At 38.3% G+C, this 13799-nt stretch overlaps 2 protein-coding genes across 2 annotated transcripts in view; one reads left to right on the plus strand and one right to left on the minus strand.

Moving 5' to 3' along the window:
- pan3 (poly(A) specific ribonuclease subunit PAN3) overlaps positions 1-5405 on the plus strand; it is a 16986-nt gene extending 11581 nt beyond the window's left edge. The window contains exons 13-18 of the mRNA XM_084102143.1: positions 985-1072; positions 1434-1573; positions 1737-1866; positions 2567-2631; positions 2745-2883; positions 3481-5405. Of these exons, the coding sequence (XP_083958269.1) occupies positions 985-1072; positions 1434-1573; positions 1737-1866; positions 2567-2631; positions 2745-2883; positions 3481-3621 (703 nt within the window). The 3' untranslated portion in view covers positions 3622-5405. The remainder of the gene's footprint in view (positions 1-984; positions 1073-1433; positions 1574-1736; positions 1867-2566; positions 2632-2744; positions 2884-3480) is intronic.
- The window catches only part of flt1 (fms related receptor tyrosine kinase 1), a 32184-nt gene continuing 23680 nt past the window's right edge, over positions 5296-13799 (minus strand). Inside the window, exons 17-30 of the mRNA XM_084102134.1 lie at positions 13593-13728; positions 13406-13510; positions 13066-13179; positions 10734-10822; positions 9914-10043; positions 9577-9674; positions 9366-9488; positions 9163-9274; positions 8067-8166; positions 7873-7978; positions 7673-7782; positions 7478-7544; positions 7314-7396; positions 5296-6865 (exon numbers count right to left, since the gene is read on the minus strand). Of these exons, the coding sequence (XP_083958260.1) occupies positions 6748-6865; positions 7314-7396; positions 7478-7544; positions 7673-7782; positions 7873-7978; positions 8067-8166; positions 9163-9274; positions 9366-9488; positions 9577-9674; positions 9914-10043; positions 10734-10822; positions 13066-13179; positions 13406-13510; positions 13593-13728 (1491 nt within the window). The 3' untranslated portion in view covers positions 5296-6747. The remainder of the gene's footprint in view (positions 6866-7313; positions 7397-7477; positions 7545-7672; positions 7783-7872; positions 7979-8066; positions 8167-9162; positions 9275-9365; positions 9489-9576; positions 9675-9913; positions 10044-10733; positions 10823-13065; positions 13180-13405; positions 13511-13592; positions 13729-13799) is intronic.

The raw sequence follows: 13799 nt of genomic DNA on the forward strand, positions 1-13799 counted from the left end.
TGCTGGCATCACAGGGGACACACAGTGTGGCCCACCCTTCTTTCCCCTATTTAACTCATTTGCATAAAGCAAACAGTTAGAAGTCTTTAAAGTTTTACCAATGCATTTCTCACTTTCCGAACCACCACCAGAATACCTTTGGCAATATTATAAACAAATAGAGTTCAAACTGTCATGCATTCATTCATTTGTACGTTAACAGCTGGAATTGTGTAAGATGTTGCATTACAAACAGCTGGCACTGAGAATACTTATTTCTCTGAATAAGTATGAAATGGATGTGTGTTGTTTACATCAGTTTTAAGGTTTCAAAACATAGTTATGAATGGATTTGGATGGATCATTGTGGTTTTTCTTTGTTTCACCCGCTTTTGCATCCGGAGGTCCTTAAGAATTTTTATGGCAGTCACAGGCCAACATCTAAATGGGTGAAGGGCAGAAACTGTATGTGGACCAATGAGAAGTCCTGTCCTTCCCAGGCTTGGTACTAGATGTCTTCTTGCCCTCTGAGAGGTGTCTGTCTGGCTGTTGTCCTAGCATCTTTATCTGATGGTGTTGGACAGTTTGTTTGTGTTAGTCCACCAAGATCCAATCTAAATGTAGAGAGACAGAGAGGGGTCTGGCCATAAACTTGGCCCTGCAATGTGCTGTTCACTACAATATTTTTTTCACTACAACTATTTTCTTTAGTGGGACCAGCAAAAATCTGAACGACTGACCTAATCGTGCAAACAATAACTGGTTAAAGAACTAAAGACTCTTCTTGATAAGACTTCTGAAATTAAGGACCGTCAAACCACAGATCGGTCAGTGTTCTGTGGGGCCTCTATTTTCTATCCATAAATGGTGAATGGAGAAGTTCACTTTTAGATTGTTTTTGCTGTTCCTTTATTACACACTACCTGTTAATAGACCTGAGCAGAGTTTGCACAAATAAAAACATGCAAACACAAACGTTGCTAAATGTCTGTTGTTTCTCCGTAGGTTACGAGTCAACTGTGTAGGAATGTTTGATGTCTTAACATTTGACAATAGTCAGACCAACCACCTGGCGCTGATGCCCCAGTACCAGGTACACCCAAACATAGTGTTATGCCAATGACATACATTTCTTGACTGCTTATCTGCATTTAATCATGTTTTGTTACATAAACTATCGTTCAGATTCATTAAGATTAGGTCATTAAGGTTTTTGTTGTTGTTATTGTTGAAAGAAGTCTCTAAAAATTACGGTAATATTGTGAAATATGATCATAATTTAAAATAAATTAAATAATTTTAAATATATTTTAGAATGTAGTTTATTCCTGTGATGGCAAAGCCGAATTGTCGTTGTGGAGTAAAAAAATAGTTTGTTTTATGTGCTTGTCGTTTTACACTTTGGGTCTAAACTCTTAGTTTCATCAGTTGCTGTTCCTCTTTGTGTCCATCAGCAAGCAGATCTTATCTCCCTGGGGAAGGTGGTGTTGGCCTTGGCTTGTAACTCTCTAGCTGGCATTCAGAGAGAGAATCTGCAGAAGGCCATGGAGCTGGTGTCAATCAACTACTCATCTGACCTCAAGAACCTCATTCTGTGAGCCTTTTATTGTCTAAATTCTCTCAAAGTGGTTATAGTGTGACACATGGCAGTTTGTGATTTTAATAAGACTGATTAAGGTGCATGTAGGCATACATTCACACTTGTGGCCCCACATTCAAACTAATGCACATTTTTTTGGTCATGTTTCAATATTCAGGTACCTGCTGTCAGAACAGAGCCGTCTGCGCAGCGTCAATGACATTATGCCCATGATTGGAGCACGTTTTTATACTCAACTTGATGCCTCGCAAATGAGGAACGATGTCATTGAGGAGGACTTGGCTAAGGTACTCATACATGTTTTCTCTAGTTGGGTAGCACCAGTTTCAGAATGTTTTTGGCATTTCTGCTGCATAGGTAGCCAAGTTTTATTAAAAAGCCCATTTTTCCAGCGTGAAGTACCCTTTAATTTTATTTAAATTGGACTACACTAGTCATGCTGTATTTGTCATATTTTGTATTTGTCATATTTTGTTTCTCTCACTTTTTGATCTTGTCTCACCCACAGCTAGGCTGTAGGTTCAATAGCAGTGCAGGAAACGAAAAGAAACACCCTTTCAGACCATGCTATCTAGTTTACATAGTATGCCATTATCTAGTATGAGATGAGATAAGAGATGGTGTGATTGCTGAAAATATTTTGGACAGTTTCAGCTCTTCTTTCTTCTGCTTTCCTCCTTTTATTTACTCATATCAGATATGTGAAGACATTTCTGACCACCCTGCTGCAAACACCTACAAACATGCACTGTTGCATTTAACTCATTTTTCTTCATGAGAATGGCCTTTTTAAACAGTGCCGTGTCCGTTGCATTTGTTTAGTGCTGTGCTGCATTTGGTGTGTGTGCAAATGTGACACAGAAAGAGGTTTAAATATGACCTGGTTTCCTTTCTAACTTCCTTCTCATATTCTGTAAAGTCTCACTTGCACACACCCAATGTAACCAAATTTGTTTTTGTCAAAAATGTTGCATTTTTATTTTGCAGGAGGTTCAAAATGGCCGATTGTTCCGCCTTCTGGCAAAACTGGGAACGATCAACGAGAGACCAGAGTAAGGGTTTTTATTACAACTAAAATATTGAGTTCACTTAAAACCTTTCTGAAATGGCAACCTTTTACAAAACGCTTCCAAAACGGTTCACTTTAACATTGAATTTTTTGTAGGTTCCAGAAGGACCCAACATGGTCTGAGACTGGTGACCGTTACCTGCTGAAGCTCTTCAGAGATCACCTGTTCCACCAGGTAACAGAGACAGGCACGCCCTGGATCGACCTCAGCCACATCGTGTCCTGTCTCAATAAGGTGAGCTTGTGTATTGGAGCTCATGTTATATGTTGGGTCAATGACTATATATCAATTTATTGAAAGGTACATTTAAAAAATGCAATCTGTATATATAATGACTTTAATACACCTGTTGAAGTTTTTTTTTTTTGTTTTTTTTTTGGAGGGGGCAGGTGGCAAGTAAAAAATGTCAAGGAGATGCAAATATCCTGATATCAATAAAGATTTTTAGATAATAGAACTTCTTGTAGGGGATAGTTCTAGACGTTTTTGGGTGAACTATCCCTTTAAGTAGTTTGTCAATCTTTAATTATTTCTAATATAAAAATGTAGCAACTGCTTATTCATTTTTAAAGTTCTGTGGTACAACCAACATGCAGAAAAAAAACAACCAAGTGGTCAATGGGATGAGTCTGATGTATATATTTCTATACATAAAAATGATAATTGGACCTTTTTATGACCAGGGAAAGTAGTTCAGATTGTAAAAAGTGGTGTGACTTAAAAACAATATTTATGAATTAATAGTTCATGCTATTTGTAAAAATTATTTTGATTTGACGGTTAGACCGTGACGGTTCACTACTCTCAAACTAACTTTATTTGTTCTGTCAGTTGGATGCTGGAGTTCCGGAGAAGATCAGTCTGGTGTCACGGGATGAGAAGAGCGTGCTTGTGGTGACTTACTCAGACCTGAAGCGCTGCTTTGAGAGCACCTTCCAGGAACTGCAGGCCGCCACTAACGGCCCCCTGTAACACCCATCCATCCCCACAGGAGTGGGCTGGAACTGCCTGAAACAGAGCACATTGCACTACAGCCTGGAATCATAGGTGCAGAATGATGATCTCACAACCAGGGCAGAGCCAGCTGGTTGCTCACCTCCAGTCAGATACACTGTTCTGTCCAGAGAAAGTTGTTTTCTAAAGCTTATTTTTTTTATTTTTCACAACAACAGCTGCAGAATTATGAACTGAACTGAGAGCTGTGATAATAATGCTGATGATTTTTTTTTTTAGACTTGGGAACAATGTCCAAAAAAAAAAAAAAAGTCTTTACTTCCTGCTTTTATTTCTATTTTTTTTTTCCTATTTTTTTTCTTTGGAGGATGCACTAAACATTTTAAGTTCCTTTTTAAGTGATTGTGTGTGCGTGTCCCACAGGGTGCATTGAGGGCCGAGGCCTCACACATGAAATGGGTGTAAAACAGAGTGCTGTTTTCCCACATCATATCCTCGGCCTTTTTTTTTTAAATGAGGTACTACAAATTGGGACAGACCACTGGTCATGTGTGCAGGGTCCTCAACTCTGATGGGACAAACCACTGGGTTGGGCAAATTGATGAGACTGACCACTTATGAATGTGTGGCATTAGTAACGTGCCACCACTCCTTCTCCGATGTAATGACTCCTTTAAAAGTCGGCCAAATTGGAGGCGGGAGGGGACGTTACTGGTTGCGTGCCGTCGAGGGGGATTCACGGTGTTTGCTGGCGCTGACAAAGGGGTGCTCTCGCCTCTTGCTGTGTAAAATTGTTGTTTATTTCAGAATTTCGCAGCATCCTTTTTCATTTTGTGGATGCTTTTTGAAATCAGATTTTCAGAGGATGATTTTTTTTCTTTTTTTTTTTTTCTTCGTGATAGGAACCAAAGAACTGGACCACGCTAGTAAGGGAAACCAGTTCTGTCTCTTTGTGGAATGTCCCTTTCTTACGTCTCTGTTGTGGAGCATTACAAGTTTCTGTCCTTTTTGTCATTCTTTTCCCTCATTTGTTCATTTTCCTGCTCCCCCTCAGTATTGGTTTGGATATAGTGAATATCATTTTGTGTTGTTACTGTCATTCCCATTCCTCACAAAGTTGTCGTACAGAGATGCATGATGGGATGTTTCTCACCTCACTTGGTCTCTGTGGACCAATCTCAGCAGGACGGTTGGCCGAGTTGGGATTGTATTGGTTTCTCTCAGTTTTGTTTTTGTTTAGCTATGATTTGACCTACAAAATTATGTGACAACATCCGGACGACAGTTTGGAATTCGCTCAGGATGATCCCTGACAGGAATATGCCAATGACTGAATGTGTCTGACCTGTCATTGGTGACTGCCCAATCCGTGAGTCAAGGAACAGGCGGGACTTGCAGCACAGATTTGGGTGTGCCACACTGGACCGAGAGGGTGCAGGATACAGCAGGCAAAGGATGCTGTGAGTTCAATAATGTATTTTTTTTTTTTTAACTGATCAGTAGACTACTTGGTGAACATGGTGCCAAGCCTGTATCCTTATATACACACACACACACACACACACCCACCAATAGACACCTTTTACAGGCAATCTCATATCATGTACCCAGCTTCCAGTGGAACGCACTCCAGACACACACACATACACATACATACACATTCACACATGAAATCCTCCTTCACCATCCCAGTATGTTTTATGCCCTTCTTGTTTATTGTCACATTTTTGCAATATTTGTGTGTACAGCAGTATTTTAATAAAGATTAATAAAAGATAACATTCATTTGTGTTTTTTTTAAATGTCTTGATTGTCGCTTGAATAGCTTATGATGCACTGCAGCAGCAAAAAGGAACTTGTCTGTAACTCTGGAGGCGATGCCACAAAAATTACCAGCACTGAAAAAGCAGCAAAGAGACCCAGTCTCCGAATGGTTTTGAATGGTGCAAGTGTTTTATGGCAGAAAGTATGTATGGGCATTTATTTTTGTGTCATTAGGTGAGATGATCAGTGTTTTCTGTGATCCCAGTTGTTTTATTTCCCTTTAACATTTTTTTTCCCACCAATATTTAAAAGACCTGTTCTCATTGTTCTCATATAATATTTTCAGAAGTTACTGATGTAAATAAATAGTCTACTACGGTGAACTTTTCCAGCATATGGCTTTCAGCACATGAACTCTGCTCTACAGTTAAACATGTGGTACCTACAAGCAGTGATTGTATAAAATGCATTGCACTAGCTCATAAATAATATTAGCTGCTCTGTGACTACTAAAACAAAATGAAAGAGGTTTCAAACAGTGTATGAAGAGTTCAGATGCAAAAGCCAAAGTGCCATCTGAAATTTTCTTCTATGATCATTTTTATAAAGCTTGTATATTAAAGTTCAGTAATTTCACTTAAATGACTATTAATAGGTAATTTGCATTGCCATTTAAGTGAAATTATTGAACTTAAATATACAAGCTTGATAAAAATGATCATTCTAGAAGAAAATTTCAGATGGCACATAGAGGCTTTTGCATCTGAACTCTTCGTATGTAGATGAGATAGGAGTTTTAAAACAAACACAGGTGGATTGCTTATCAGTAGTTCATGAAACACAATCCCGAAAACTTTCAAGACTGCTGAAAACCTTAAAAAGTAACATCTTAAAGGGATAGTTCACCCAAAAATGAAACATTTGTCATTTACTCACCCTCATGTTGTTGTGTGTGAATTTCTTTCACACAAAAGAAGATATTTTGAAGAATGTTGGTAACAGACAGTTGACGGTAGCCATTAACTTACATAGTACCGTCAACTGTGGTTACCAACATTCTTTAAAATATCATCTCAACAGAACAAATTCATTCAGGTTTCGAGTAACTTGAGGGTCAGTAAATGATGACAGAATTTTAATTTTGGGTGAACTATCCTTTAAAATTTCCATATATATATAAACACGCATTAAAGTTCATTTGTTAAAAAGGTGTGGGAGTGTGCAGAGAATCTCAGAATAAGAGACTCATTCGAAATACTGCGTTGGCAGGACGTATATAACACGGAAAAGGAACTGAAAGCAAAATAGATAGTCCAGATAAGGAGTGTTTTTTTAAGAGTGGCCATGGCAGCCTAGAAACAGCGGTAGAGGAGAGCAGCTTCATAGTCTGGAGGAGGAGAGCAGCACCTCTCTATGATGACAACAGGGGGCGCTGTTCATACAAGGCAGCACTTTTCCCGGCAGCATCTTGCGCTGGTTTTGATATTTGGAGAATAACCTGCAAAACAAAAGGCCATGACCTCATTATATGTAACTAATTACATACATTTAATTACATAAAACTCAATGTTTGTTATTCACACATTCATTTAGGCACACTACCGTTCAAAAGTTTGAGTTCTGTAAAAAAAAATGTTTTGTTTTTAGAGATGTGCTCTTTATGCTCACACCAAGACTGCATTTATTTGATCATAATACAGTAAAAACAGTTTAAAATAAACATAAAAATCAATTTATGTTGATTTAGCAATGTTGAAAACAGTTTGTGTAAACCATGATAATGTTTTTATCCATACAAGATTATTTGATGAATGTAATGTAAAATTGAAAGGAACATCATTTATTTGGAATAGAAATCTTTTGTAGCATTTTGAATGTCTTTACTGACCCCAAATTTTTTGAACGGTAGTGTGGCAGATTACCGAGGCCAGTCTTGTGGCACCTACTTGGTGATTTTCTTGGTTTTGAATCTGTCAGTCCATTTCACCTGAATCAACTCTTCAGAAGGGAGAACCATTCCACTGTCAGACTGGTTGTCCAAAAGTAAAATAAAAAGTTAGTCCCAACAACTTTACCTGAGTGAAATGCAACTATATTTTAAAACTCTTACATCAGGGATTTCTTTGTGTAGATCCTCAAAAGTGTTGATGGCTTTGATTTTCTCTGAGTTGATGTAGCTAAAGTATATAAAAATGATCAAGATTTTATTTTGACAAATAAATTATTCAAATAAATTTAATTAAAATAAATATTATATTATGAATACATATTCAGTTGATCTTTTCAAATATGAAGACATTCGTACCTTAAAGTTCCCAGCATTTTCTGGCTTATGTCTTTCTGGTCGAGGTGCGCCGTGACGGTATTTCCTTCTCCAGAAATAAAAGTGTTTAGCGGAATATAATCCTTTCCGTCCTGTTACGCAAGAAAAAAAAATTCACTTCTGAAAGCCAAATGTCCCCACTGGGAAAATCTCTTAATAAACACACAATAATTATGTCCCACTTGTTGGACGCAGGTCTGCAGGAGGTCTCCCAGTATCTCCACTAGAGCAGTGAAAGAAGGTCTGTCCTCAGGGTTATTTTCCCAGCATGCCCACATGATGCTATAACTATCAGACAAATCCCACAAGCTCATTATCATAAATGTATTGGTATTTGTTCACGCTTTATGCAGTGTATTCACATGTAAGAACTCACATCTCCGGGGTGCTGTACTCAGGAGGACACATCCGAGTCCCCTGCTTCAGTCTGTGACAAAACTCCTCATCAATGTTCAGCCCCGGGTACGGAGACGCTCCTATAGATCACAAACACTGTTTTGTGTGACCGTTCACAGAGAGAGATGATTGATTTACTAAGAACATACAAACGTTATTCATTTAAAATATGTATAGGTTACCATATGGTGCATGATAAAACAAATTGAATGTAATTTCTTGCACTATCTGGCTAATTGGGTATCTGTAACTAATACAGACATTAATAGTCATTAGTTCAAAACCAATGGGATCGCTCGGGGTCCTAACAGAGACTTGATTACGAGGGAGGACCTAATGTGTCACCCCAACATCTATTTGAATGAGAAAAAATGTAGGGCGGGACTATTTTGTCCGTCAGGAATTGATTGGATCGTTGTCGTTGGCAATTGCTGTGATGTCATGTGAGTGACAGGTTGTCGCTGCAAGTGGGAGGGGACATTATTTTGATTCAAGTTTTTGAAAAAGCCACATGAATTTTTAATAAATAATGATGTACACAGATCAATAATTTATAATAAAACGATACTTGTCTTATAAATATTTTGAATTAGCTTTTATTTTTATATTTTTAGTTTCCATGTTAATTTTAGATTTCTTTTGGTTATTTTTTTAATTTTTTTATTACAGTTTCAGTTTCAGTTTTAATGACTTTTAGTTAAACTTTTTGTTTTTTTGTTAATAATTTTAGTTAAACTTATTTCAATTTATTGCCAAAGCAACTTCTAGTTGAAATTTCCCAACTAATATTTATATTTTATTTTCATTTTAGCTTTATTTCATTGAACAGAAATGTTTTTAGTAGTTTTAGTTAACCACAATAACCCAGATTTCATGGTGACTTTAAAAACTTTGTTTAAAAGTTTCACTTTCATGTTTCCTATCAAGTTTTCCTCACTTTCATTCTCTTGCTATGACCTCACAGACCTGCTGGAGAGACAAAGGTCAATTGTTCTATTGTGTCATATTTCAAAGGGGTTGTGCTATGAAAAAATCAACGGTGACGTGCTGAACGCTTGACTGATGTATGGAATTACCGAGTGAGAAGATCTCCCAGAGCAGAACTCCATACGACCACACGTCACTCTGAGTGGTGAAGACTTTGTCGAAGATCGATTCAGGGGCCATCCACTTCAGTGGTAACCGTGCCTTATGGCAAAACACATTCATAACTCACATTTTACCCTTTACTTTATGTTGTTGACCACTGGCATTGATTTACCGATGGCAGTACACTCACATCTCCCTTGCGCACGTAGTCTGGGTCTTTGTATACGTCTCGAGCCAAGCCAAAATCACAGATCTTCACCACATTGTTGGTGGACAACAGGATGTTTCTGGCAGCAAGGTCACGATGTATGCACTAAAAACATGAAAAGACCTTTGTTATTCAACCACAGTCATATTCATTCTCACATACCCTCATGTAAACAGGAAGGAAGAAACTTTACCTTGCGAGAGGCGAGAAACTCCATACCTCTGGCTACCTGAAAGCTGTAAGAAATCAGGTCTTCAAGCAGCAGAGGGTTGATGGATTCAGGAAGAGAAGCTGGGCAAGACAAACAACATTGCAATTTTTTAGCACTTTGGTCGACCAAGGTTGTTTAAATGTGCTTTATAAAACTTGAACATTTGCATCCTGGCTGAATAAAATAATTTTTGAACGATAGTGTTTCATTTTTTGTTGTACTATCCCCTTACTGTCTTTTTTCATCAGTGGTTACTGGTTCATTATTAGACTAGTGAAGACTGACTTTAAATGACATCATGTGTGTGATGTAACCTCACCATTATCCTCCTCTGAGATCTCTGCTCTCTCCTCACAAAACCCTGAACTGGCGTTGCTCTGGCTGCTGGACACACTGGCCAGTCGTCCTTTACATCCCTCCATCATGATTCCCTCCTCTTCTCTGTTCACCTGAGTCAGATACACAAAAACACAAGAAATGAGCAGCTATCTAGTCACTTTCACTTTAGTTTGAGGGCCAATTCTCATTTAATAACTTATTAGCTTAGCATATTGCTGTATTAGCATATTGACTGTTTATTAGTACTTATAAAGCACATTTTAATGCCTTATTCTGCATGACAATATTCTACATCCCTTAATCTTAACTATTAACTATTAATCAGCAGTAAATTAGGAGTTTATTGAGGCAAAATTCGTAGTTAATAGTGATTATGTGTTCCCCACATAAGTCAAATACAAGGACTGCATTTGTATCACATATTTTATCACTAGTTCCTCTGATTTTGAATCATCACTCTATGACTTTTGCATAAACACACTGCTCTTTGTATGAAGCTTCTGTAGAGGCCATTCAAGGAGGTAAGCAGTTTTAGAGATGGTCACAAAGAGGGAAGTAGGCTATGCCTCTGTTGTCTTAGTAAAACACTGGTATGTTCTTTTCAGAAGGAAATGAGAGAAGACTATAAACTTGACAGCAAAATATAGGTCTCTAAACCTCACGATACAGCAAAGCAACAGTTTCCAGGTTAAAATGCTGTGACATTTATAAGATCTTCTGAGTGACACTCTGCGAAACTAAAATAAGATTTTATTTTAGTCATGACTGAGGAAAACTGATAGATAGACAGATAGACTAACCCTGTTTAACAGAAACACCTCTCGTTTGCTCTTAAGGTATGTAGACAGGTTTCCAAACTTGCAGTATTCAACTATGATCATCAGAGGCCCTAAAAACAACAAGACAAAAGTAATACATACAACAACATTCATCCATCTCTGTACTGTGAATATATACAGTGAGGAAAATAAGTATTTGAACACCCTGCTATTTTGCAAGTTCTCCCACTTAGAAATCATGGAGGGGTCTGAAATTGTCATCGTAGGTGCATGTCCACTGTGAGAGACATAATCTAAAAAAAAAATCCAGAAATCACAACGTATGATTTTTTAACTATTTATTTGTATGATACAGCTGCAAATAAGTATTTGAACACCTGAGAAAATCAATGTTAATATTTGGTACAGTAGCCTTTGTTTGCAATTATAGAGGTCAAACGTTTCCTGTAGTTTTTCACCAGGTTTGCACACACTGCAGGAGGGATTTTGGCCCACTCCTCCACACAGATCTTCTCTAGATCAGTCAGGTTTCTGGGCTGTCGCTGAGAAACACGGAGTTTGAGCTCCCTCCAAAGATTCTCTATTGGGTTTAGGTCTGGAGACTGGCTAGGCCACGCCAGAACCTTGATATGCTTCTTACAGAGCCACTCCTTGGTTATCCTGGCTGTGTGCTTCGGGTCATTGTCATGTTGGAAGACCCAGCCTCGACCCATCTTTAATGCTCTAACTGAGGGAAGGAGGTTGTTCCCCAAAATCTCGCAATACATGGCCCCGGTCATCCTCTCCTTAATACAGTGCAGTCGCCCTGTCCCATGTGCAGAAAAACACCCCCAAAGCATGATGCTACCACCCCCATGCTTCACAGTAGGGATGGTGTTCTTGGGATGGTACTCATCATTCTTCTTCCTCCAAACACGTTTAGTGGAATTATGACCAAAAAGGTCTATTTTGGTCTAATCTGACCACATGACTTTCTCCCATGACTCCTCTGGATCATCCAAATGGTCATTGGCAAACTTAAGACGGGCCTTGACATGTGCTGGTTTAAGCAGGGGAACCTTCCGTGCCATGCATGATTTCAAACCATGACGTCTTAGTGTATTACCAACAGTAACCTTGGAAACGGTGGTCCCAGCTCTTTTCAGGTCATTGACCAGCTCCTCCCGTGTAGTTCTGGGCTGATTTCTCACCTTTCTTAGGATCATTGAGACCCCACGAGGTGAGATCTTACATGGAGCCCCAGTCCGAGGGAGATTGACAGTCATGTTTAGCTTCTTCCATTTTCTAATGATTGCTCCAACAGTGGACCTTTTTTCACCAAGCTGCTTGGCAATTTCCCCGTAGCCCTTTCCAGCCTTGTTGAGGTGTACAATTTTGTCTCTAGTGTCTTTGGACAGCTCTTTGGTCTTGGCCATGTTAGTAGTTGGATTCCTACTGATTGTATGGGGTGGACAGGTGTCTTTATGCAGCTAACAACCTCAAACAGGTGCATCTAATTTAGGATAATAAATGGAGTGGAGGTGGACATTTTAAAGGGTCAGAATTCTAGCTGATAGACAGGTGTTCAAATACTTATTTGCAGCTGTATCATACAAATAAATAGTTAAAAAATCATACATTGTGATTTCTGGATTTTTTTTTTAGATTATGTCTCTCACAGTGGACATGCACCTACGATGACAATTTCAGACCCCTCCATGATTTCCAAGTGGGAGAACTTGCAAAATAGCAGGGTGTTCAAATACTTATTTTCCTCACTGTATATGGGGTCGGTACGATTTTTAAAAATGTTTTTGAAATAAGTATCTTATGCTCAGCGATGCTGCATTTTTTTTATTTATTAAAATTGATTAAAAAAACAGTAAAACAGCAATATTGTGAAATATTATTACAATTTAAAAGAGCTGTTTTATATGGTAATATATTTGAAAATGCAATTTATTCTTGAATTTTCAGCATCATTATTCCAGTCTTCAGTGTCACATGATCCTTCAGAAATTATTCTGATATGCTGATTTTGAGCTTGATTACTATCAAATTATTATTATTTTTTTTTAGTTTTTCAGTAATCTCTGATAAATAGAAAGTTCAAAAGAACAGCATTTTTTTTAATAAAATAATATTTTAAAGCCTAACAATATAAAGGTCTCTACTGTCAATTTAATGCATCATTGCTGAATAAAAGTATTAATTTCTTTTAAAAAAATCTTTCTGACCCCAACATTTTGAACAGTAGTGTATGCATGCATATCTTGAAGCTTTTTTTCTTGTAACTAGAGATCAGTTTCATAACTAGCATCAAGAAAAAAAACTTTGAGGGTTTTTGTTTACAGGAAAATGATAACATTCACACCTCCTGGTTTGGTGCATGCACCGAGAAGATTGACCACATTGAGGTGATGCCCAATGTGATTGAGGATCTTCAGTTCTGTCATCAGAGCCTTGTGTTCACTGGGCGTAGCGCCATCTGCAGGGACAGCACAGTCATAACTCCTGACAATAAGTGATCTATACTAAATACCCTACATCAGAAGTATTTAACCCTGCACCCAGTGAATGTGATTTGTTTTGATCAACATGTTTTGTTGATCCTGGAACAACATTCCAATCAATCAGTGTCCCCAGGAGCAGGGCTGAAGACCTCAGCCTTTACATAATACACCTGTATTTTATCAGAATGTTTCAGAATATACCTTTAAGCATCTTGACGGCCACTGTGGTGCAGCTGACTGAATTACAAATGCCAAAAGCTGAAGCTTGCATTACTCGCCCGAATGCCCCTCGCCCCAGGGGCTTTTCTGGAGAACGGGACAATACACCATATATCAGTATACTTCATAACAGCATCAACACAACTTATAAAGCACGCACACAATTTACCCAGTTTAAGGCGGTCACGTGGAAACTCCCATTGGGCGGAGTCATACTGTAACCTGTCACAGTGCTCAAGCAGAGGCTCCTCCCCTGGGTGCAGGATGATTGGCAGGTACTCTGCTTTGCCATCAGTGGAATTTGGCTGAGAATGACCCACATAATATAGATATATATTACATGGTACAGTAATATAAGTATTTTTTTGGCCTTCAA

This window comes from Abramis brama (genome assembly GCF_963993115.1).
Source record: "Abramis brama genome assembly, chromosome: 24".
Taxonomy (NCBI): domain Eukaryota; kingdom Metazoa; phylum Chordata; class Actinopteri; order Cypriniformes; family Leuciscidae; genus Abramis; species Abramis brama.